Source organism: Bubalus kerabau, chromosome 2 (genome assembly GCF_029407905.1).
Source record: "Bubalus kerabau isolate K-KA32 ecotype Philippines breed swamp buffalo chromosome 2, PCC_UOA_SB_1v2, whole genome shotgun sequence".
Lineage (NCBI taxonomy): Eukaryota > Metazoa > Chordata > Mammalia > Artiodactyla > Bovidae > Bubalus > Bubalus kerabau.
This window is the reverse complement of record NC_073625.1, coordinates 119,491,059-119,518,710: the sequence shown is the minus strand read 5'-3', so window position 1 is coordinate 119,518,710 and position 27,652 is coordinate 119,491,059. Positions and strand designations below refer to the sequence as shown.

Genomic DNA, 27,652 nt, shown 5'->3' with positions numbered 1-27,652 from the left:
CACTGACACTACTTTTGGCCAAGAAAGGTCAAAACTCTCAGGAGAGGCACTCCCACAACACAGCTACAAAGGAGTCTCACAAAAAAATTCCGCTAAGGATGCATCCATAATTTAAAAATGAACCAGGAAATAATTCTCACGACTCAACAGACACAACAAAGACAGAATTAGAATCCCATAAACTGGAGATAATAGAATGGTGATCTGAAAGAATGCAAAGAAGGCATTTTAAAATTATAGACTTCGGAAAAGAACAAGACACCATGGTGGGGAAAGGAGAAAGCCAGATTTGGAAAAAACCAAATGAAATTTATTATCCAGGATATGGTTAGGATTCCCAGATGGAGAGAAAGAATGGGGAGAAAGCCACAATGGGAATAAAAAGAAGCTGCACACTTTCCAGAATTTATGAAAAGAATGAATCTTTGGAATCAAGAAGCAAAATTAGTCCCACACAAACAAACAAAAAGATCATGGTGAAACTGCAGAAATCAAGCATAGAGAAGTATTTTTTAAACAACAAAGGAGAAAAAAAATTACTAAAGAAGACTAAGACATCTACAAACATGGCAATTTAATCCACAGGAATGGGATATAAGAAACAATGGTTACCAAAGCCATCCATCAACCTAGGTACATCTTAGCATGTAGACTGTATACAAAACCAAAATCATAAAAATCATAAAATGCTATACAACAAATGCATACAAAAAGGGAGGTAAAAGTAGTCTACAGTCCATAGGTTTTATGGAGTTAGAAACTAATAAAGACACCCATAGGGTCTTCCCTGGCGGTCCAGGCTTAAGATTTCATTTTTCAATGCAGGAGGTATAGGTTCGATCCCTGTTCAGGAAGCTAAGAGCCAACATGCCTTGTGGCCAAAAAACTAAAACTTAGAACAGAAGCAATAAAATCTTAAAAAAAAAACAAAAACCTTCATAGACTTTAGACTCTAAATATGAATATTAGTAACTTACGGGCAAGTAATAAAGATTAGGATGTATAAATTCTGAAAAAATGAGAGAAATATGAAAACTGTGTGGGAACTGGGGTAAGAGAGTCAGTGGTAGAAATAATTTCAAATATATCTGAAATCACAATAAATGTGAACACAATGGCAGAGAAAGAGTGAAAAGAGATGGAAAAAAAAGATACATAGGTATATATTAGGCAAGAGCAAACTGGTATGTAAGCACACAAATATTCGATGAAACAGAATTAAAAGCAACAGGCCCCTCCATTCCAATTGTAATTTCTTTCTCTTTTCTACTCACAGTGCTTCTGCTACCTTAACTATAATGTTAATTTGTAGTGGAGAGAGTAGATACCCTTGTGATTTTAGCATATAAACACTGCTAGTGTTTCCCCAGTTAAGTGCTGGATTTGGGGAGATGTATATAAATACATATACATACATATACAAATATAAATACATATACATACACATAATTATGTTAAGGGGGAAACCATATATTTCTCTTCTGCTGAATTCCTTTAATAAAGAATGGGTATTGAATTGTGTCACATGGTTCTCTGGGATCTCTGAAAATGATGATATAATTTTTCTCCTTAGATTCACAATGTTAGATTATATTAATGATTTGAATGATATTGAATTAACTCTACATATGATTGGAATAAACTCTACATAATCATGGAAAAAAAAAAAAAAAGCAACAGGCCTCATTAGGGATAAGTAAGTTCACAATGTGATATGCTATTTACCAAGATGTGCCAACTCTGACAATACATGAACCAAACAACAGTCTCTCAAACTGTATAAACCAAAATCCCATACTTTCAAGAGAGGAAAAAAAAAACCAGCAAAAACACAACTATAGTAGTAAAACTTCTAAGCATCAAAAGATAGCAATAAAGTAAAAAAAAATATGAGACAGGAGAAATATTTTCATAACGCATAGTACTGAAAAAGATTATCACCCAGAAAATACAAAGGACTTCTAGTAAATGAATAAGATAAAGACAAACAACATCATTAAAAAAAAAAAAATCAGGATATAAACTGACAATACACAGAATGCCAAATAATCCTCCTTCCAAAAATTTGAAAAAATGTTCAGCTTTATAAGTAATGAAGAAACTCCGAACAAAGCCACAATGAAATAACATTTCATAGCTATTCATTTGGGAAAATTAGAAGTCTGGCAAAACCAAGTTTGGCAAGGATGCAGGGCAACAGGATCACCCATACACTGAGGGAGAGTGAGTTTGCACCATCACTTAGAGAGTAAGCAGAAGGTACCTACTAGAGCTGTGGCCATACATGTGCTGTATGATCCAGTACTGAAACTGTGAAGAAACTGGTTTACTCAAACTCAACCACATACTCACAGGAGTTGTAACCCTAAGAATTTTAATTGCAACACGGTTTATGAGTATGGAAGAAAAAATGGAAAAAAACTGAAACTGCCCTTGGGCTGAAGAACAAATATTACGGTTTAGTCACACAATGGCATACTAAACAATAGTTAAGATTAATAATTTGGATCTATACATATCAACATGCAGGAATCTTGGAAACAATGTTATGAGGCCAAAAGGCGGCAAAAACACATACAGTACATATCAGTCGTATATACTTATTTATGGACAGATCTTGTTTATGGGTAGATACACAGGAAGTAAACTATGCAAGGATAACAACACAACTTCAAAACAATAGCAAGGATAGACAAAGGGATAGGTAAGACTTCAGCAGTATCTGTAATGTTTTAAATCTTTTTAAATCTTTTTGCTTCAGAGATCTGAAACAAACATGGCAAAATGTCAACTGTTTAATCTCAGCAGTGGGTACAGAGCTGTCTGTCGTATTACTTTCTATAAGTCTGAATGTTTCATATATTAATATATTTATTAGAAATAAACTAATAAAAGACCCTGATGCTGGGAAAGATTGAGGGGAGGAGGAAACGGGGACAACAGAGGATGAAATAGTTGGATGGCATCATTAACTCAACGCACAAGAGTTTGAGCAAACTCCGGGAGACAGTGAAGGACAGGGGAGCCTGGCATGCTGCAGTTCATGGGGTCAAAAAAAGTCAGACATGACTGAGTGACTCAGCAACAACAACAATAAATGGTCAAGTCTAGCCAATAATTACCGTGCATTTTCCACTCGTTGAATCCCCCAAAGATCTAAACCATCTTCAGTAAGGGTTCCAGTCTTAAAAAAAAAAAAAAAAAGCAACATTTACAAAATCATGAAAAACTATGCTATGTCTACGTAATAGAGTGCTATACAGACATAAAAGGGGGAAGGAGATGAGTAAGATCTGTGTGTGTGTGCTAACAGAGAATAACTTTCAGGACAAAATTGAGGAAAAGGGTGCAGAACACTCCCTTGGTACAGTTCCTCTATGTGGGTGGGGTGGAGGGAGATATGTACAGAAATGTATACTCATGTGCTTTTGTTATTAAACAGTCAAACAATGCACCACTCAACCTATCACAATAGATGCCAACACAGGAGGGAGAGATTAGGGTACATGGAGCCAAAACAGGGAAGAAGAACAAAGTTAAATGACATCAAGAAGTGTAATCAGCCAAATTCAGGAAATAAATAACCTGGGTTCTCCAATAAGATGACTGGAAAAGAAGGGCAAGAAAAACGATGATTACGGATTAACTGCAATCGTTGCGATCTGTATTTGGATTACAACTGAAAACACAGACTGTAAAGCAGGGAAACCTGAATATGTACTGGATATTAGGTAATACAGAGGCTGTTAATTCTGTTAAGTGTAGCAGTAAGCAGTGATAATGGTATTGTGTTTTTAAAACATTGTTTTATCTTCTAGAGCTACATACTGAAGTATATGGATAAAGCAATATAATGTCTAATGCTGCCACCTTCAAAATGAGGGGACAATAAAGTTAAGACTGACAAAATGCTGGTTAACTGTTTAAGTAGGATAATGGGTAAATGAGGGTTTATTTCACTTGCATCTTTTTTTCCACTTCTGGGTCTGCTTAAAAACTTTTTAAACATTTCCAAAAAAGATCAAACATAAAAAAAATTTTCTGAACAGACTAATTTAATATGAAACAGTCATTAAGTCACGACCTTCTTTTTTTCTTAACAAAATACACCTCACTTTTTTTTTCTTGATAATAAAGATGATACACAAAAATCAAATGTGTATCATATCAGTTACCCAGAAGAACCTGGTCAAGATTTAGTTCTCTGAACTTTCAGAAAAACTGATCCCACGTGAGGAAAGGAGAACCCTCTGTATTTCAAACAAGTAAAAAAATCTGTCATTTTCACATGAAATTATATAATCAGTGTCCTTTGTAATTTTATAACACATTCAATAAAATCATAGAGCAAACACTAAATGTATATACTTCATAGCAATAACATTCCAGAAAACATTATCTATATGAAGTCTATTCTGTTAAAAACATGAAAGAGCAAATAAATTTAACTACTACTACAAGGTATAATTCTAGAAGAAATGGTTAATTGCAGATTTGGGCAAATAAGCAATATCCAGAGTAATAAAAATTTTTAAAAATGAAAAAATAATATAAAAATGATACAGGTGCCAAATAAATTTTAAAAAAGGAAAATAGAAAAACATTTCTTTTAAAATGTGTGCAAATTAGTTGATAAAGAACACAGAAACCATTAATCTAAATACTTTAGCTTTACAAAACTACAAAGTGACCTTTAAGAATGATGAAACTGAACCAACCTTGTCAAAGCAAACAAGATTCAGCTGTCCACAGATGTTGATCCTTTGGGGACTGATACAGAAAATACCCACTTTCTTCAGTCTTCTTTGGGCATACACAATGCCAGCGGTCATTGCAGCAGGAAGTGCAGGCGGCACAGTAATTGTAATGATATCAAGAGACTCGATAATTATATCCCCAACTTCAACCTACAGTTAACATAAAAATAAATGTCAGACCCCCTAATATTAAAATTTATTAATCCAATCAGTATTTCTTTAATTTTATATATTTTTTAAGCACATATATATTCATCTATTAATTATTTATAATTTTTTTTCCCCTTTAGAGATGCTGCAAAATAGAAAGCTCAATGAATCATCAGCGGGCTGTAAAATGAGAGCTATTATTTTTTTTAATTCCTACTTTAATAGTCCCATATACTTCATACACTACATACTTCAAAGTAAACATTTTTAGATATTGACTCTTACTACTATCAGCGTCTTTACAAGGGATAGAAAAAGAAATCTGACAAGGTCCCTTAGAAATATCTTCAATTCAGTAATCACCAATAATTTTAATGCTGTATATACCAGAGGTTAAAAAAAGAAAAAAGAATAAAGCTTTTGGTGAGTATGTGATCACTCCTCCCTTAAGTCACAAGAAAGCAAATAAAAGACCATCTAAACCTGATAAAAACTTTCTGCTATGATGGTGATGTTCTACATCTGTACTTTCTAACATAATAGCTACAAGTCTCATATGGCTCTACGTTAAATTAATTTAAATTAGGATTTCAATTTTCCAGTCTCGCTAGACACATCTCAAATCCTCAATAGCCACGTGATAATTAAAAATCAAACTCTATTAAGGGTTTCCCACGTACATACCTCATTTAAAATGTTATTGATAATAGTGTAGATAAACCCAATTGCAGCCACACCCACTAGACACAGTAGAAATAAGTAGGCATCTCTGTAGAGTTTAAAATCAGTTGGTTTGGGATACAATATGGAGCGAACAAGCTGTCCTTTGGAAGTACTAAATCCTTTTTTTAAAAAAAAAGTAAAGAAGAAAATGATTCTATAGTAACTCTATATGAAAATGATAATTATCTTTCAAAATAGAATCTCTTTTTAAATATGCAATAAGCATCAAATGTGCTAAACCATGCAAGAAAAGATTATTTTCTACCTGTTCTAACTACTATGGCTTTGACAAGTTCTCCAGTGTAGAAACGAGTCTGAATAACAGTTGTCCCACAAAACAAAGTATGTCGTCTATGTGTTTCTGGACTATATACTTCATCTCTCGTTCCTTTCATGTCCACTGAAGGATTTGGCAAATTAGTTTTTGTCACTGGAACACTTTCTCCTTTTAAAAAAAAATTCATAAATTAAAGCATAGAAATCAGTATCAAACATACAAGTTTTGAGTTGTTACATTTACTAAATGTTAAATACTGTTGACAACAGTTATTAAAAGTTCTCAAATGTGAATAATACAGCTTAATCAATCAGCCTTTTGTCTTCCAATTTCCTTACCCAGAAATAGCAAATCTTGTCTTCCACAGTATTTCTCGAAAGTCATCTGTGACTCAAAGGTAATGACTTGGAAATAATTACATCAAGTTTCATAAGAAGACAAGGTTGTTGTCATCACCACAGCACCTGTTCTGTGATCACCACAGCACCCCTGAGAACTAACTTGGGAAGCACTCTGCAACCCCAAGAACACACAACATGTGAAGATCCAGTCCTATCCGCCCTCACCTCCAAACTACCCCCCAACACACACACACACACACACACACACACACACACACACACACACACACGAAGAGAACAGACATCTGAGCAAAGAGGAGTACGGTAATCCTCTAATAGTAACAAACAGACAAATCATTTTACTGCTACAATGTTATGCTCTGTAGCATCCACGCTTCTTGTGTCAAGGGCAACAAGTGTGCAGGGATGTTTATGTGCATGAGTGTGTTTTAAGACAGACTCTTAATAGTTAAAAAATGTATTATATAAGAATCACTTTCTTGCCAGATTGACTATGACAGTTTAAAAAGTCATATGATAAAAAGGTATAAAGCTCTACCTCTAGATTCTGAATTTCCAAAGGGAAGTTATTTTGAAGTCTATTTCTCCCCAATTTAACAAAAATATCAACTCTTTTATTCCTACATTTTGCACATCAAAGTGAACAGCAATAAATATGCTGTGGGTAAAGAACTTTTTTCCTAGTCCCTTCCTATAAAGCATTTCCTCCTGTCAGAAGAATTAACAGAAGCTGCACAAGAGATGTAAGCACCAGCATTATACTTTAGTATTACAGCTGAGTATAATGCAGGATTTGGTTCCCTCAAAAAAAAAAAAAAAAAAAAGAAAACTTCAATATCTATTACATGACATCTGTGAGTAAAGGATACAAACTGCATAGTTAATGCTGATACAAGCTTAATCAGTAACTACTTAGTCCTAATATCATTATAAGCAACTCAGCTGGTTTTTACTCATTTAATTTAGTTTACCTGTTAACATGCTTTCATTTACAATACAAGTACCATTAATAAGCACTGCATCACAAGGCATGACCATCCCATTTAATGGAATGACCATGACATCTCCCGGCACAAGGTCTGTAGAGAAGATCTCTTCTATTTCTGAATTTAAGAAAAGAAAAACAAATAAAGGTCTGAAAAGAGTATTCTTTAACTTGTAATAAAAATACAACAAACTAAAGATCTATCCAAAGGTCACCTGATCTCAGTAAGACATTAAAAATATACTGGAGTTAAATAAAATTCCAATAGATGAAGAGTACTGACAGACAAAATTATTATTCCTTAAGCTAACAGAGCACAGCGTCTATAATGTGTCAGCTAGTGTGTCCCAGGATAGTACACCAAGCGCACACAGGTAATGCCAAGTCCCCTCTAAGCTAAGAGATGGGGGATTTCAACACTCATTTCAACAGTGGATGGTCAATCTTAGCTATCAGCCCTGTGAGCTAAACGGGCAGTAAGTCCACCCAGGACACCCCCCTGCAACAGGTACATAACCTCAGATTTCTATAATCCCTTGGAAACAGAGAAAAGCACTGAAATTTTAGCACTTTCTTTTCTAACAGCACTCTTTTCCTTATGGCTACTATTTATAATCCATATTGTTTCATGGTCTTCTCAATATTCCTAAAATAGTTCCAAAATATCTTAGACATTATTTCAAATAAATGTATAAAATAAAACTATCATATATAGTTCATTATTTCCTTAGAAATTTATGTATTATATTCAAGTTAGTTAAACACTTCTTTCAAGATCTTCACAAGTAAAAGGTGGCCTTATATTTGGGCATTCTTTCTTCCCCTACCCCTAGATTTTATTAAACTATGCTTAGAAGAGACTTACACTACTAGTTTTTAAGCAAAGATGGATGAGGAGAAAACTACTGTTTGTGATGTTGGCCCTTAGGACAAATATTCTTTTCTTTCTTAAAAAAAAAAAAAAAAAAAAAAGGTATAAGTAGTTTACTAAGCTAAGAGCAAAGAATTCTAAAGTTATTTAGCATGTATTAAGTATAATACTCTTCATTTCTTAATATGATCCTTTATTTTAAAAACTTGACTCAATACCCTCATGCCACTTGAAATTCTAACCCTTAGGTATATGGGGAAACTAAGTATCAATAATCTGTTGGACTACTGAGGGGGTAAGGAAGAAATACATTGAGAGATGCCCAGCATCTTTGGCAGTGGCAGAGTGGGAAGGGGAGAACACCAATAAACCATACATCTTAAGACTGCAGCTAGGAAAGGTGATATTATCAGCTAAAGCAGCAAGTGACCAAGAAGCACAAAGAAGAAAACAACTTGCTAGGCTAACTTGGGTTCACACTTGGATGTGGGATACCAAGTTGAAGAGAATGCACACTGATTTGGTTTTCCTGATAAATCAAAGAGGCTGCGGTCTCCGAGACCCATGATGCTGAGTTGCCTCCCCTGTATCCTTAACCTCTTCCATATCTCACTGGACAAACCAATGTGTCCAAAACATTATCCTTCCCTACAATTCTGCTTCTCCTCCAGTGTTCCCTATTTAATTAAATGACACCAATAACCATCCCCCGCCAGCCTGACACCACTCTATCAACAAATCTTGTTCAATGCCCACATTTAAGTATCTTTCAAAGCCATCTCTCCACCCTCCATCTCCACAACCCTCACGCTGATTCATTTCATGCCTTCAATATTACTTCCTTCTAAGTAAGTCTGAACATGGCAATCGGAAGAATTTTTTCAAATAGGCAAATATGATCATATCACTTTCCTGCTTAAAACCCTTGAATGTCTTTCCACTGCCTTTTGGGAGAGTCCAAATTCCTTCACAAGCCTTAAAAGACTGTCTACCCTCTAAATGCTGCATCTGCCACACTGAATTTCTTTCAGTTATTGCAATGAACAAACTCTCTTTAATTTCCAGGCCTTTGGGCACTAGAATCCTCTTATTTCCCTCTCTCAGTGCAGTTCAGTTGCTCAGTCGTGTCTGACTCTTTGCAACCCCAGGAATCAGAGCACGCCAGGCCTCCCTGTCCATCACCAACTCCCAGAGTTCATTCAAACTCATGTCCATTGAGTCGGTGATGCCATCCAGCCATCTCATCCTCTGTCGTCCCCTTCTCCTCCTGCCCCCAATCCCTCCTAGCATCAGAGTCTTTTCCAATGAGTCAACTCTTCGCATCAGGTGGCCAAAGTACTGGAGTTTCAGCTTTAGCATCATTCCTTCCAAAGAATACCCAGGACCGATCTCCTTTAGAATGGACTGGTTGGATCTCCTTACAGTCCAAAGGACTCTCAAGAGTCTTCTCCAACACCACAGTTCAAAAGCATCAATTCTTCGGCACTCAGCTTTCTTCACAGTCCAACTCTCACATCAACCCTGCCTTATCACTTTCTCACCTATACTTTATCTGGCTAATTCAATCACTTACGACCCAGAGGGATGGTACAGGGAGGGGGGAGGGAGGAGGGAAGAGGGAGGAGGGAGGAGGGTTCAGGATGGGGAACACGTGTATACCTGTGGCAGATTCATGTTGATATATGGCAAAACCAATACAATATTGTAAAGTTAAAAAATAAAACAAAATTAAAAAATAAAAAATAAATAAAATAAAAAAATATATATATATACCTGTTCAAAGCAGCCATCCTATATTAGAAGGATGTCTATATAGAGGACACCTATATTAAATGAGCTCTAATATATAAGTTCCCTGAACTCTATCATTTATCACACTTCATTGTTCTGTTTTTCATCTGTCTTTCCAACTAGACTGAAGTTCAATGATGCAAGGACTATGCCTATCCTGAGAGCCTAGTATAGTGGCTGTCACATTACAGAAAAAAAAATTTCACATAAATGAATGAACCTGATACAGACACATGACTATAAATCCAAACACACGTTTTTGTTTCTTATGGAACTACGTGTATATGCATAATATACTGGGCTTGCTTCACACATTAGTGCACAGTGGATATTTTTTTCTATTTACTTTTCTAAGAGTAAACTGAAGTACTTACCTTCATTTACTCTGCAAACTGAAACTCTCACAGTACTGTGAGCCGCCACCATGTCATGTAACATAATATATTGCTGAATCAGAGGAAAAAAATTTTGAATTCATTAATATAAACTCACTCTTCAATGTATTAGAAAGCAAGGGTAATATAAAATAAGCTAAGCTAATATATAGTGGTAAAGAACCCGCCTGCAATGCAGGAGATGCAGGACTCGGGTTCGATACCTGGGTCAGGAACATCCCTTGGAGGAGGAAATGGCAACCCACTCCAGTATACTTGCCTAGATGATCCCATGGACAGAAGTCTGGTGGGCTACTGTCCATGGGGCACAAAGAGTCAGACATGACTGAAGTGACTTAGCACACAAGCTAATATAATAAACACATATTACTCTACCTTTAAAAAGGTCAAGACCAAAAGATTCAAAGATCATTCAATGTGTCAGCCCCAAACAAAAGAAGAAGCACTTTAACAAGACAGCCCTAAAAACAGGAGATTCAGCCCTCCAGTATTCCAGTCTAAGATAAGCAACTAGAGACCCCTACAGTCCCAAAGCAATCAAGTGATACTCTGACTTTAAAAAGCATCTGCCTTCCCCCACTTCAAAAAGAGGGCAAAGGAGTACATATTCACATAACTAAAAGAAAAACTGTATCAAGAACGTGCTTTATACCAAATATCATTCCGCACATCTTATGTGTTATTACAAAGTACAAATACAGTTGTGAAAACCATAATAAATTGGACTCACCTTTCTAATGGCATACAGGGAGCTTATAATTGATACTACAGACATAATCACAATGGCTATAGCATAGTAATAGTATTCATCTGTGCTCCAGAGTATAACACTAAACAACTGGAAAATGTAAAATGGGTTGAGAACCTAAAAAACAAAATTTTTAAGTCAAATTGAATGAGATATTTAAAACCATACAGATTTAAGAAATAACTAACACGATATTAATAGGATAAGCTCTATAGTACCCTAGGGCAACATGTAACTAACTACCCAAAGAGTAGAGCAAGATACTACCTTTTTAGAAAAGAATCATTAAACTACTAGAATTTGACTAAATAAGCTTAACTGAAATTGGGAGCATCCAGTTAGATTAATACCAAATCCAAATACAGATTCAGCTAGTAACAGCTAAAATGTGTGAATTTAGCTGTTCTTCACTTTGCCTTAGGAACAAAGCACATTTACTTTCAATAATTACTGTGCTGCAAAAGAGTACAAAACGTTTAACCAAATGGAACAAACATTTACTTATTATGAACCTGAAACACTAGGTAGAAGTCAAAAGTTCACTGAAGTCCAAAGAGAAGACAAATATGAGCTAAGTTACACTGCTTTGCTTTCTCTGAAGAAATAAGGATTAAAACCTGAATGGGAAAAAAAAAAGATAAGGTGTCCTGCTAAACACAAGAAGCAGAAAAGACCTACAAAAATAAAACCCAAAACAATTAGTGACAGAATCACCCATAGTGATAATTACCTTAAATATAAATGGATTAAATGCACCAACCAAAAAACATAGGCTGGCTGGGTGGATGAAAACATGTGCATGTGTGCACTTCCACACTTATTATTTTAGTGACTTAAAAAAAAAAATTTGAATGAGGTTTGAAATTTCTAATCCAATTCTGAGACTATAAAGAAATATTAAAAAAAAAAAACCCAGGAAATTAACATGTGATACAGTATTATTAACAAAAGCACAGATTTTGTTCAAATTTCACAAAATTTTATGCTACTGTCCATTCTTTTGTTTTCATACCTTATTCAAGACTCCACATTGTATTCAGTTGCATTGAGCAGCTTCAGTTGCATGCAACAAATTCTGATAAATTCTCTTTTCATTTTTATTCTATTACAAATATTTTCTAATTTTCCTTGTTATGGCTTCTTACACACACCCATCATTTAAACATGGATATTCAATTTCCAAATACATGAGACCTTTAAAGTATCTTTGATATTAATTTCTCATTTAAATCCTTTCTTCTCTGCAATCACCTTCTGAATTTTTTCAGTCTTTTGACTTTATTGAGGCTTTTAATGGCTTAGTCAAAGATCTCTAATGGTAAATATCACATAGCACTTGAAAGTATGTGTGTTATTTTCAAGTATATTTTGATATTGATTTCTAACATAATTCCACAGTGATAAAGAGAACAGACTGTGTGATTTCAATACCTTTAGACCATGAAATTTTTCCACCTTGTTTTATGTCCCTGGATATGTTCCAGTGTCTTCTGGTTTATAGTCTATGGGAACTTGTATAGAATTTGTATCCTGCTGTTATGTGAAAATTATATAAATCTTAATTATTACTATGTTGAATTGGTTCATACTGCTTTTTAGGTCTACTACATCCTTCTACTTTTCTGTCTATTTATTCTATTAATTTTTGAGAGTTTGATATTAAAACTCCAATTAAAAACCTTAGTTTACTTAAAAAAATCATTGTAATGTATAGTGGAACTACATGTAACTTTCTTCTGCATTTTCCAAGTCTCCTGTAAATGTGTTATCATACTTTCATAATCTAAAAAAAATTTTAAAGATGTTTGCATCTGATTTGGCCAATAAAAAACCAATTGGCAGGTTTACTTCAAAAAAAAAAAAAAAAAAAAAAAAAGGAGTCCTGCTAAAGGACTTTGACTACCCAAATTTTATAGTATTTTTATCAATTTCATTAATAATCTCCAATATCTTAAAACTGATGTTTCTGTACTTTTCAAAGCACTTTTACATACATAATCCTATTTTACTTCAAAATCAAATGAGGCCATTAAAGGATTTACTACAATTTTACCAATACAAGAGCAGCAGGGAGAAAGGTCTTCTAATGATCAGAGCTAGTTACTGATGGAGTCATGTTACAATCCAGTCTTTCTAATTCCAACTCCTTACATGTTGCTGTGCTCTAAAGCTCCATTACACAGCTACTCTCAAGAAATGATGGAAGGCAACCTAACTTCTACTCAAAGTATTGACCCAGTACAGCTAATTCTGATCTTTAGCCCAAAATCAGAAAGAAGACTGGAGAGCCTAACTCTCCTAGGCAAAGCCACTTACTCTCTTTCTTTACATGCCACAACCCTTTACTTACACCTCCTCTGTGGCTCTTAGAGACTGAAGTCACTACAGTAACTACCGACATGCATTCCCCCTAGGCTAAAGTGCAAGTTCCTCACTGTCACTCATCATGTTATGTTTTTATTCCAAACATCTGGCATGATGCCTAGTCACTAAGAGTGTACCACATGAAGAAAACATGATAAATTATTTTTAAAATTGGGGGGTGGGGGGGGGGGAGACAGAGGTACACATCTGCAAAATAGGGCACGGTTTAGATGCACAACTTCCTGAGAATAAGAAAAAAATCTACAGACAAGAAAAAGTAATCATGCCCCCAAATGACTGATCTACTAGAGAAAGATCTTTCTGACCTTCCAAGTAAAAAAATAAGCAAAGAGAAGTTAGGAAACGAAAAAACAAGAATATCTTCTTATTACTTAAATCCTGGCTCTTTTCAATTGACAAACCTATTGATCACAAATGTTAAGACAGGTACAATTGTCTTACCTCCTTAACCAGGAGCTTAAAAACTGAAGGCACTTTCACAGCAATTTCATTTACTCCATAAAGCAATTTTCTATAACAGGAAAATATAATAACAATAATATTACATTATACTGTATTATAACAGTACAATTTACGGAAGGCACTGCATTAGATAAGGCTCAAAACACCAACTGCTCCTAAATTCTGGAACTTAGACATTCGTTTTTCTAAACAGTTGTCTTCTACAATTTAAATTCTCTATCTACAGTATTTAAATCAACATAGTCAATATTGGATAACTACACTGTTATTATTTTATCCTTTTTGTGACAAGTACCTCTCCCACTAATCTACAATAAACCATATCAGCAAAAGATCTTCTTTTCCACCCATAAACACAATACAGCTCAACAATTCTGAACTGCAATTAATTTTTTCAAGAGACTACATAAGTAATTTGAGGTGTCCTATACTATTTTTCTAATAAGAATACTGCCCTAAAAACGTTTATTTCAAAACAGCATACATTTGGAGCCTTTTTTTTAATGCTTAAGAAAAGTTGCTTAAAACCTTCCACTTAAATTCCTTATAATAGTACTTTCTAGATGATAAAATTCTCATGTTTTATGAAGCAGAAGTCTGAATGAATTAATTTATATTGCAACCCTACAGGAGTACAAGAAAATTCCTAATTTAATTTGAAAACGGCATTGTATTTACAATACATAATACACTGGTATACTTTTATACCTTAGCAAAGAATAACACTATAAAAAAGATATTGTCTCCCAATTTACAAATTTTCATTTTAGTGAATCTGAGCTCATGCTTACAATTCCCAATATTTCAGTAAATCGAAGATGCTATCAATTGTAAGACATTCCATGATTTTATGTACTATCAAGAAAGATTAAAATGCTGTCAAGTAAAGGGTGACACTTCACCCACTATATGACACACTCTCCTTTTTGAGATGTTAAAATATAGGAAAGTGTGCACCTTAGAAATGATGAAATACAGTATATTTTCAGGGATATTCACTTCAAAATCGGCTTCAACACTTTTATAATTCTTAAACTGAAGAGTCTCACCCAAATAAAATATCAATAAGCTGTCAATTACTATGTTATAATATTTAAATAATTGTTAACATTACAACTATATGGTAAAAGGGTAAACTATATATACTACTTTATTTCGGAATTTTGATAATAGATCTAACTTTAGTTGGATAAAGATTACCTGTAGGCATGCATCCCCTTTGTCAGTCCTGCACTATGCTTTTCATAAATTGACGTACAAGAAACACCTTCATCCAGTCCCCTAAATAAATCCAAAGTTTTTACTTTAAACAAAGTTTAAAATATCCAAATTTCTTAATGCCTCATTTTTCTATATTTCTGATTTTAAAGTGTGATTTCCTTACAAATAGAAACCCCTAACAAAAACTGAGACAACGGATGAGAATTTTTAAATTTCTACTTCCTAAGATAAACAGTAATAAAAGGCCTAAATCTCAATTGTGGCAACTTTCTAATTGATACATTGTGGCTACACAATGTATCTATCATGGGATAGGATTATATAACAATATTATTATCCTTTAAGTCTGTGCCAAAGCTGTAACAGTTAATAACCAAAAAAATTAAAGGTCAAGCATGACTAATTCAAATGTTTCAAACTTTACTTTTTATCAAGTTTCCCTTCTTAAATAAGTTGAAGCTTCACACTAGTAAGTCCTACTCAGTTATTTTTCTTTCTACAAAAAGCATAAATCTGAATTCTCCTCTCATCTAAGGAGAAGTGCAGAATCCGTCTAAGTCACAGGCAATGTCTAAAATCTGTAATGATTAAAACTGGGATTCGACTAACATACATGCTTTCCTCTCAAGGCTTATTTTAACAGATACTATTCCCAAAAACTCTATAGAGAAGCTAACGCATCATTTAACTCTAATCTTATTCTACTTTTTCCAAAAGAAAAAACTAAGCTCCCTAATTAACTGCTATCATTGGAGTAAGTTTAAATCCTACAAGTTGCTATGGTTGGCAAAGGCTACACAGCAAACATGTTTGCTATTTTCCCCCAGGGCACTCCAAGTCAAAAATTTTTTAAGAACAAAATGACAGCTCACTGGGAGTATTCTCTAAAAAATAAGCAATGGTTCTTAAGTAGGAATGGTCTTCACAACTAGGCAGGTGGAACTCCCCTGCTCCATTCCATAATATTCCAATTCTTCAGGAATATTAGCAATATCCTTTAGGAATTATCTAATTCTTTAGGAAATGTCTAAGGGAAAAAGTCCAAGCATGAATATTTTAAACATTCATAAGGTGATTCTCTTTTTACTGCTAATACTAAGAATTCCTTTGCCACTCTCAAGCAAGGATACTTAATGGGTATTTACGATAATCACTTTAACAGCAATAAAAATAAAATCCTAAAGGAGTTCCCTGGTTTCCTAGTGGTTAGAGTTTTGGGCTTTCACTGCAGTGGCCCAGGTTCAATCCTTGGTGAGGGAAGTGAGACCCCACAAGTTGTGTGGTGCAACCAAAAATAAATAAATAAAATCCTAGTAAATTCAGTCCTGATGTAACTTGAAGTCTCCATAAAAATCAAATTTTAAGGAATTATTCCAATTTGTCCTACCCAAGGCTTAACACATTTGACCATGTCCCATCTTTATCCACATATGAAAGTTAAATTTAATGTTTGTCTATTACTCCATCCCTCAAGTACTGAATACAAATGGATGAAACCATCAGCAAATTGAGAGGTGATAATTCAGATACTCTGGCAGGCTAAAAGGTATACTCAAAATTTACTCTGAGATGAATCCTCAAAAAGAAAAGGACTCAGACTGGATTTTGGGAGCATGGTGCTTTTAACTTTTGTGTCAATTTTGCCAGGATACAACTTGCAGATGGGGTTTATTCTAAACTGGTTACTGAGTTATTACTGAGTATTCAAACACCACCAGGGAGTTATTAAAATTAAGTGAAGGGAAATCTTCCATCTTATATAACACTAAAATGAATTATTATCTATCTAAAACATAATCAAGACACTCATACAATCCAAACAAAAGAAGAATACTTACTTTAAGAAATCAAAATTGTGAAGGGTATCATTCCAGAAGTATTTCATACTATGGTGGGTGAAATAGCGAATCTGTAGAACATATAAAAAGGTTACATCAAAAAGCATTATCATCACTTGTTAATAATTAAGTTTACTAACACAAATTTAGCATATAACAACTATTAAAATTAAAGCAATCACATGTGACATAATCCATTTCTTCTAGTAAATATTTAAAATGTTTACATATAGTGATAAACAGGTATTTTATATGCATATAGTTTTATCTTAAAAATAAGTACAAAATTATAGACTATCTACAGTAGCATAAAATGTAACAATTCCAGTTTTTAAAGAAACATTGACAGTAAGATCACAATACCTGTTGTGACTGAGGCTGTGAGTATTTATTCATCTCAAGCCTATTCTCTTCAGCCAGATTTTCAGTTAAGTGAACTGCATGGCCATTTGAAACTTTATTAACCAGAGATTTTGAACTTGAAAATGGGGGAGTTTCTAGAGAAAGGAAGCGAATTTTTGCACAAAACCATGTTCTGAATTCATCCTTCAAAGAGAAAGGAATAACGGTAAAGAGTCAATTATATATTATATAATCATATATACAGTTTCCATTCTTTACATGATATATTATTTATTAATACTAATCTCTAAATGAGAAAGTGTCACTTTCTACTCACTAAATGTTAAACTATTTCATGAAGATGCACAAATTCAAACATAAAGTGTTCTTGATCGCTTACCATTTTATATACATCATTCTTTACTGATAAAGGATCTCATAAAAGATTATGTGTAATTTCTTGATTTAATCCACCTACATATTGAGACTAGGTATTAAAGCCTCTTATAAAATGCTTCCAAGTAGGATTACAAAACAAAACCTGGGGAGCAGCAGCACTGCACAGTAGAAGAGGTCTGGGATACAGCCCTTTCGGGTAACCTGGACAGACCAGCTATCTATCTAATCTCTCAGTGCATCAAGAGCTATAAAAGAAGGGTAGATTTGAGTGGCTCAGACAGTAAAGAATCCACCTGCAATGCTGGAGAGCTGGGTTCCATTCCTGGGTCGGGAAGATCTCTTGGAAAAGGGAATGGCTACCCACCCAGTATTCTTGCCTGAAGAAGTCCATGGACAAAGGAGAGCCTAGTGGGCTACAGTTCATGGGTTCACGAGGGGTCAGACATGACTGAGTGACTAACACTTTCACTTTTTTTTTCACTTTCAAGATTCCTTTAAACTCAAATCACTGGGATATTAGTCACTTGGAACACAGATGCTTTAGAAATACCAGGATTAGTATTTCTTATTGTATCCTAGCAATGATGTTCTCATCATATTTTATTTTGAACAGAATACACATAAACACATCATTTTACCCCACAAATAATTCACTACAAGTAATCCTGTGGACTTACAGTAGTCCTCAGCAGCACCACTTCACAGTCTTTGATTGCAGCTCTCACACAGGTCACCTTCACCCGCCACTCAGGCATCCAATAAAGGAGTAGGAGAAGAAAGCCGCCGGTACACACCACTCCAAGAGAAACAATGGCAAGCTTCCAGCGACACAAATTATAGCCGTAAATCTCCTGCATGGACACAGTGATTAATAATCACGTATCAAATGTTATGAGAGTTCCAACATAACAACCCTATCTTTCCCCTACATACACCACCAAGAAAGAGTTGAGTTTTACCAAGCTGATTCTAAACTTTCTTATAAAGGAAAAATTAGAAATTTTGCATTTAGGACTATATATAAGCATTAGCTAACATAACTTCTTAAGTTATATCAAATGAAAAAACATTTTCCTCTGAGTTTTAACAGTTCACAAGTGAAATAGGAAGCACACCAGAACCATACAAGAACATACTAATACCAGAGGTATTACATAATCCCAATTCAAAAACACAGCCAGAAGGGGAAAAAAAAATCACACTGACTTAGCTGCTGTTTTATTGTATTTTATTTTAGTGTTTTTTTAAATGTACTTTTCTACTTCCCTAGAAAAATAAACTCACACTTCACAAGTAAATTGTAAAAGCTGGTTACCATTTCATCTTCCTGACCCTGGTTGATAATCTTTCTTTCTTCTTTGTCCATATCTACAGTGGTTGGAAAGGTCGTGTGCTTCAGAACAATTGAAGATAACTGAGGGAAAGAGGAACAAACATCTTAGTAGATTATAGTATCTTACAGTAACTGCATACTATCAGACTTCTTGTTTGGATAAAAGTTTAACTGATATTTAAGTGATCACTAAAGTGCTAACTGATTCTCTTAACATTTTCAATGGTGTGCCAATTCTTGAAACTGAATGACTTACTACTATCATAAAACTTGATATATTTCACTAATTAATTTATACTAGCACTAGCCCTGCTGCTAAGTCATTTAAATTCTAAGAGAAATTACAGTATTTTCCTTTTTCACTCTCCATACTCATCTACTGAGCACCTATCACATGTATGGCAATCCCTGGCCAATGGTCAATCTCTAATGCACATGGACCCCTACTGGAGACCACCCTGATTCCAAGTCCACTGAGTAATCTTATTGTTCCTGACTACCCATGATGCTCATTTCTAGGAGAAACTTTATTGAGCTCATTGGCAAAAAAAATCTCCTGTACTAAAAAACAGATTAAATTCAAATATTAAAGAGAGCTGCAAAATGTAAAACAATGCAGGTTTTCTTGCCTTTTTTTTTTGGATTCTGGAAAATATATATATTTATTTGGGAAAATGTACTTATCTATTACTGCTTCAGTAAGTTAATATTCTTAAAGATCTATATGGCAATAACAGATATAACCCATATAAACAAAATCTTCTTAGAGTTCACAATAGTTTTCAAGAATGTAAAAAGGTCTGAGCCCTGAGGTGGATGAGTTTGAGAGCCACTGCTTTAGACATGGCTGACCTCTGCAGAACACAGTGCAAATGTTACCTCCCTCATTCCAGATGCCATGCCTCCACTCATTTACCTGGTGGATAGCACAATCCTGACACGTGGCTGGTACTCAAGAAATACTTCCTGAGTGACCTAATAAAGAATTTAGCTATATAATGTTTATCTGATATGAATTAATAGCAAAGTAAACCAACTGCAGAATTTCAACTTAATCCCCCATATCAGACTACTGAAATCTCCTGATTTATGTCATCAAGAAAATGACCAATAAAAAACACTGATGTGTCCTGAATGGGCACTCAAAGTTTCTCTACCTTGTGGTAGCCCTGAAGACAGGGCCAGAGGTTAAGTAGAGTCAGGGCTTTCCACGGGAATAAAATGCAAGAATTTGATGACAAACACACACACATACACACACACAATATACATTGGACTTGGTGCCATCTTAGAAAAGAAGCCTCAGAGTTATCCTGTTTTTCAGAGGAAAGCAAGTCACATTATCATCCAAAACCTTTTAGGTAACTTAGTGACAATTTCTTCTCACACTAGGGTGTGTTGCAGCCTGAAAAAAGTACAATACTAGAGTCATCCCACCAACGTAAGCTTGTCCCGTCAAATCAATATGACCTGAGGTAGCAGTTGTTCTCAAGGGCTATACACCTGATGCCATAGATTACATGCAGAATGAGCAAATCCAACCTCTTTCCGTGCAGAAAACGTCAGCTGTTGCTGCCTGAGCCTGTAAGGTTTAGTCCAATCCTGCAAGGTTTCAAATGTACACATGCCTACCTTCAAAGCATAAGGCAAAGGAACTCTCTGCTCTGACACTGTCCCCACTAAAGAATCCAATCTGGGGTTCTTACCCTTTCATCTGTGCTCCTTCCTTAAATCCTGGCCTGAATCTCAGGATCATCACTCAGGATTTCCCAGAGTCATTTTTAACAACCAAAACATATAATTCTGACGCCCATTTCCCATCACCACCTAAAATATGCTTCTTGAGGGGAAGAACTTATTCAAATACTTAAATGGAAGAGAGTTCTGCTTCCAACCAAGATGTAAAGACACAGACCAGACTAGCCATCCTAACTACTGGGTTGGCCAGAAAGTTCATTTGGGTTTTTCCGTAAGATATTATGGAAAACCCAAATGAACTTTTTTGCCAACCCAATAAAATAACAAAATTAATAAAATATCTAAAACTATATAGTTTTCAAGGAATTGGACGTCAACCAAAGTTGTTGTTGTTTAGGCATTCAGTCACGTCCAAGTCTCTGTGAACCCATGAACTGCAGCATGCCAGACTTCCCTGTCCTTCACCATCTCCTGGACCTTGCTCAAACTCATGTCCATCGAATCAGTGATACCATCCAACCATCTCATCCTCTGTCGTTTCCTTCTCCTCCTGCCTTCAATCTTTCCCAGCATCAGGGTCTTTTCAAATAAGTCAGCTCTTTTCATCAGGTGGCCAAAGTACTGGAGCTTCAGTTTCAGCATCAGTCCTTCCAATGAATACTCAGGGTTGATTTCCTTTAGGATTGACTGGTTGGATCTCCTTGCAGTCCAAGGGACTCTCAAGAGTCTTCTCCAACACCACAGTACAAAAGCATCAATTCTTCGGAGTTCAGCTTTCTTCATGGTCCAACTCTCACATCCATACATGACTATTGGAAAAACCATAGCTTTGACTAGATGGACCTTTGTCAGCAAAGTAATGTCTCTGCTTTTTAATACACTGTCTAGGTTTGTCATAGCTTTTCTTCCAAGGAGCAAACGTCTTTTATTTCATGGCTGCAGTCACTGTCTGCAGTGATTTTTGATCCAAGAAAAAAACGCTGTCACTTTCAACTGTGTCACCATTTCTTTCAACTGTTGACAACTGTTTCACTCAATGGAAGAAACTGATATAAAAATGGGAAGTATCTAGGTGAGCTCTATAATTGTCCCAGTTTACAAACTGAGTAATTACAGGATGCCACACAAAAAAAAGGTAGGACAGGGAACCTAGGGGGAGCCCAGCAATCAACCGAGTTGAAGAGATGAAGCTGTGAGTCTGAGGAAGTGCCAAAGTGACTGGGTTTGCAAGGCAGATTACCAGAGAAGAGGTGTGTACAGAGAATGAACACTAAAAATTTGCAACATGGGGACTCTTCTCAAGTCTTCAACTGAATACTGATCAGCATTTCTGTGTGAGAAAACTACCAAGACCAGGAGAAAGCCATTCAAAAGGTTTTAGGAGAAGAATGCATCAGGTTCACACGGGGGAGAGTACCTGTTCTCACCAACCACAGTGGAAAACCTCATTAGTTGTGTGGAATCAGGGGGACCCAGAGGATTTTGCTTCAGTGGGTTTCCCTGGTAGCTCAGTTGGTAAAGAATCCGCCTGCAACGTGGGAGACCTGGCTGGGAAGATCCCCTGGAGAACAGAAAGGCTACCCATTCCAGTTTTCTCGCCTGGAGAATTCCATGGGATCACAAAGAGTCAGATTGAGAGTCTGACTTTTCTCAAAAAGTCGTGACTGAGCGACTTTCACCTTGCTTCAGTAGTAGGTTCAAATTAGCCCCAAACTAAAAGCTACTCTGGTCCTGCCAAACAAAACTTCTAGGACTTGAAAGAATAAAATTGTTTCCAAGTAAATGCTTCACAGAACACAGTCCAAGGAGATTTACAGGAATGCAAACTATCTAGTTACCATGTCTGCTATCCAATTGAAACTTAACAGTCTTACAAAGAACCAAAAAGAGACATACCATAATGAGAAAAATCAAGGGACAAAAGAGGACCTAGAACTGACAGAGGTAACAGAATTGGTAGACAAGGCCATTAAAACAACTGCTGTAACTGCAGTCCACATGTTCAAAAAACAAGAGGAAAGACTAATCATGTGAAGCAGACACATGAAAGATATAAAAAATAACCAAACTGAACACAAAATAAAAAGTATAATGTCTGAGATGAAAAATATACTAGATGGAATTAACAGCAAATTAGATATGACAGGGAAAAAAATCAATGAACTTGAAGACAAAGTAACAGAAATATTGAAAATTAAAAAGTGAGAGGAAAAAATAGACTAAGGAGGGGGGGAAAAGCTAGCATAACAGCATCAGTAAGCTGTGAAACAACCTCAAGTACTCTGATATACACATAAGGTAGAAAGGAAAAAAAAAATATATAATTCTATAATGGCCCCAAAATTTCCAGATTATATGAAAAGCTATAAACCCATAGATCCAAGAAGTTCAACCAACACTAAGCAAAAACATTAAGAAATTACATCAAGGCATATCACCATCAAACTGCTCAAAATTGTAATGAAAATAAATTTAAAATGACATTAAATTTTTTGCTAAAAACAATGCAGGTAAAAAGACAGAGCAAGATCTTTCAAGTATTAAGAAAAAGAAACTATGATGAGAATTCTATACCCAGCAAAAAAATATCTTCCAAAATCAAAGTTGAACTAAGTCTTTCTCAGATATAAAAGCTGGTAAAAATTCACCAACAGCAAACCTACACTATAAAAAGTTAAAGGAAGTCCTCAGACACAGGGGGTAAAAAAGATAACTGATGGTAATACAGATCTCTACAAAGGACTGAAAAACACCAGAAATGATAACTATGTGGGTAATTATATACAACAACAGCACAGAGAACACTGAGAAATGAAAGGACTCTCTCATAAGGTTCTTAAGAAAGCAGGAAAAGAACGGCAAGAATACCCAGTGTAAGCAATTAAGAGAAAGACTAAAATTTAGAGAATAAATAAATGAAATTAAAGAAAAAAAGCTGGTTCTTTGACGTCAATAAAATTATCATTTCTAATTGCACGTGGGGGTGGGGGGTACAAATTATCAATATTAGGACTATGGCAGGAGACATTGCTTTAGATTATGCAGACATCAGAAGGAGAATCAAGGAACCAACAAGCAACTTTATACAAACATACCAACTTTTCTGCAGGTCTGAACTTACTTTCAAAAAAATTTTTTTTCTTTTAAATTATTATGGACCAGGGAATGGCCATGAGTTGGTAACTACTAAAGCTCACTTAAAAGCTGAGTGATGGTCCATTAGAGTTCATTATACTAATTATTCTACTCTTTAATAATGATACTATTCTATTCTTTCTACTTTTTAATATGTATAAAAGATGGATTGGGAGTTTGGGATTAGAAGATACAAACTATTATATATACAATGGATAAACAACAGAGACCTACTGTATAACACAGGGAACCATATTCAATATCTTGTGATAAACCATAATGGAAAAGAATGTGAAAAAGAATATATATGTGTGTGTGTGTGTGTGTGTGAATAACTGAATCACTTTGCTATACAGCAGAAATTAACACAACACTGTAAATCAACCATACTTGAATAAAATAATTTTTTTTAAAAAGCCACCCATCTGAGGTGAAAATAGAAGAAAATTTTCAGAGAACAGTCATTCCTGGCACCAAGGGATAAGATCCTGAGGACTCTGCCTCTGAGTCCCAAATCTACTGACTCAATGTATTATGTATCAGGTATTATCCATAAACTCTTACTCCTGGGTTTTGAATCTAATCCTTCTTCACTCTCGTCTTTTATCCATTACCTACAAATACAGATGCACTTCCTCACTTACATAAGTTCTAATTTTTCAACACAGAATACATTTGTAGATAAATAAGCATGCTTTTATAATTTTAGAAAAAGAATTACCATTAAAAATCAATGTTTTCATTAATTTCATATACTCATAACTATTTAAAATATCTCGAGAGAATACACATTAGTCCAAGATAACTACATTTTCATCTCATATGACCACAGCAAAAATACTTAAATGAGCTATTACATGATGCACTGCTTAGAACAATCTGAATTCCCACTTGTTTAAACATAATTCTTGACCATATTACCTCATTACTCATCTTACAGGTGTTATTTTTCTGAAATTTAACTTACTTTTTAAGGCAAAATTCTTAAGTCTTACCAAGTTTTACCAAAGTTGAAATAGTAAAAATAATTTAAGTAATTCAAATTAAAAGTTTCTCTAAAAGTCACCAATTACTATTCTCTTTAGACATACTATACTTCAAAGGCAATTACCAAGATTTCACTTTTCACATAAACTTTTAGTAAAACCCAGTGAGACAGCTGCAACAGCTTACATTTGAACATAAACATGCTGAAAATATATATTTAAATTTTAAAAAATGTACATAAATAGAAATCCCTTATCATTTCTATGACATATCTATGAAGATAAAAATCTACATAAGCATTTCAAAATATATTACTTATAAAGGTGAAAATACATGTTAAACACTAGTCTACTAATTATCTAATTAAATATTTAAAGCTTTAATATCAAACTTCTAAAATCCACTGACTTACAGAAGTATAACTTCTGGTGGTTTGAGTGCATGTGTTTTTTAATCAAGTCAATTTCTAGATCATAAAAAACAAAGAAATTTTTCTTACCAATAGCACTATATCATCATTCCTTCCAACTGTGATATTAGCAGAACTTTCAAAAGCCAGCTCTTAACAATAACAAAATAAAACTACACATAAAAATTGATTCAAGTGAGAATTTTCTGCCACGTACTTGTTTGAGTTCTTTTTGAACTGTTTTCAAAATGACTAAGACACTAAAATTCAGAATTTTTTTAATGCACCAATTTTAAGTGGATTTTCAAAAGATATACCTTCTGCCATCTGACTGCCACTGAAGAGCTCCTAATATTTGAATAACTCGCATCTAGCTAGTGTACTGAAGTCCCAATTCCACAGTGCATGACGAGCCTTGATGTTATCTAAACAGCAAGCAGCTTATAGGCTATTGTGCTTAACCAAACCCTTCCTTGCATTTACAATGAACCTGATGTTTTTGTGTTGAGTAAGAACAGCAGCACAGGACAAAATGAAGCTATCAGGAATAAAACTCACTAAATCTAATTTTTGTGAAAGTTAACTTTTTTCTACTAATGTATAGTATTAAATCTAGAATAAGAGTCAGATCTCATTTCCTAAAACAGGATGAGTTGGCCTCAACAAGAACAGAAATCCCAAAACTTAAGGTATCTTTGCTTCAAACCTGAGTTTCACACGAGCTGTAACAATATTATAAGAGTATGTGTGGAGGATTTTCTTTGAGGATATGTATGTGCCTAGAGGATATGTATGTAACAATATTATAACAGTATGTGTGGCGGGTTTTCTTTGAGGATATGTACCTGCCTAAAATTCCAAAGTAGATAATTTTACAAGGTGATTTCATTAATGATCTGCCACTCAAGTAAAACCTCAAGCAAACTATATTCTGAATAAATATTTTTAATTTTTTACTTCAGGTGGTATTTGCCAACTTCAGGGAGACTGGAGTTAAAAGAAATAAAAACATACTATTTAATGTTCACAAAATTAAGAGTTAAAAAGTTCTCAAATGATACGTTTCATAAGTTTGTAAACATGTACTTTTGAAGTCTTAAAACTGCACTAAACTTTTGGGCTACCTTGTATTGTTGAAAAAACAAAATGAATCATCCTACTTTATTCTGTAGTTCTAGATTCTTTTTCCGGAGAATTAAACATACCTACTCATGTTAAATAAAGATTTGATAAATACATCTTTCAAGACCACAAAGCAAAAGATATCATAAAAATCCTAAACAATAAACGGCACAGCCAGCATTCTGAGTATTATTTCATTGTCAAATGTGTAGCATCCTCAGCAATTAAGATGACCTTCTACAATTCAAGAACAGTTCTACTGAAATAAAATGTGCAGTAGTCAACTGAAATAAAATGTGCCCTAACAAACATGAAATCTTTACTCACTGTACAACCTTAATTTTAATATCTATACAAATATTTCTGTAAAAAGAATAAAAAAATCTCAATCTCCCAACTGCAGTAACAAAATTGTGAAAAGGGTAAAACTTAACACTCAAGTCAGCTCCTAACAATAAGAATGACATAATATAATTTAGTGAATACATGGAAATTTTACAAGGATACCAGCTAAATTTTAACAAAGCTCTACTCAATACCCATTTTATCACTTCCCATCTTGAACTTTCTCTTATAATACATGCTTTTGTTTCTGTGTTTAGGCTTAAGGAAGACCATTGTATCCAATATACACCAAACCAAAACTGTATTTACATTTGCAAAGTGCAGTCTTTGTATAATTTATTTTTTGTGAGTTACAAAACAATGTGATAGCTTAACAAAATAAGTTATAATTAGGAAAGGTAATGCAATTTTCTGTCTTAGGGTCAATTTAAGAACATTAAGAGCTCTAACTTAACCTGCACTATAGCATATATGCATACATTTTAATAATTTTTTATTATATACACTATTTAAAGAAAGAAAAAAACCCATTTATTCAGAGAAACTCCATGTGGTAAGACTATCATTACACAACATAATGGCTTTGAGTATTACAGTCAACTGTATAGCATTTAATCAGTACAAACTGGGAGAAGGCACCTTTGAACTGACAAATGGCATCTATGCTTTATTTTCATTATTTTAATTTAAAAAGGAAATGACTAAAATTAATCATTTACATACATCATAACTAAGTTTGCATAATTAAATAATTAAGTTTGTTTACTTAATATGAGATTTTTTTCATTTATTCAAGTTACTCTGATCTTAACACTTTTATACTTCCCCTTAAATCTTCCTCATGTATTCAACTTTCTAAAACTCTCTACTCAAGGAGAGTTTTGAAAGTACTGTAATTGCTAGATTTATTTCAAAAC

General features: G+C 34.4%; 1 protein-coding gene across 10 annotated transcripts in view; it reads right to left on the bottom strand.

Moving 5' to 3' along the window:
• Positions 1–27,652, bottom strand: part of ATP13A3 (ATPase 13A3) — an 80,742-nt gene that overhangs the window by 39,840 nt on the left and 13,250 nt on the right. For 9 of the 10 annotated variants that reach the window (XM_055568658.1, XM_055568659.1, XM_055568656.1 and 6 more), the window contains 13 exons: positions 19,022–19,120; positions 18,384–18,557; positions 17,329–17,511; positions 16,966–17,036; positions 15,107–15,187; positions 13,886–13,955; positions 11,042–11,176; positions 10,291–10,363; positions 7,241–7,372; positions 5,896–6,075; positions 5,592–5,749; positions 4,719–4,907; positions 3,123–3,184 (listed from right to left, as the gene is read on the bottom strand). In XM_055568658.1, the coding sequence (XP_055424633.1) occupies positions 3,123–3,184; positions 4,719–4,907; positions 5,592–5,749; positions 5,896–6,075; positions 7,241–7,372; positions 10,291–10,363; positions 11,042–11,176; positions 13,886–13,955; positions 15,107–15,187; positions 16,966–17,036; positions 17,329–17,511; positions 18,384–18,557; positions 19,022–19,072 (1,559 nt within the window). In that variant the 5' untranslated portion in view covers positions 19,073–19,120. Of the gene's footprint in view, positions 1–3,122; positions 3,185–4,718; positions 4,908–5,591; positions 5,750–5,895; positions 6,076–7,240; positions 7,373–10,290; positions 10,364–11,041; positions 11,177–13,885; positions 13,956–15,106; positions 15,188–16,965; positions 17,037–17,328; positions 17,512–18,383; positions 18,558–19,021; positions 19,121–25,358; positions 25,537–27,652 lie in introns of those variants that run through there. The other variant, XM_055568660.1, reaches the window with a different exon arrangement.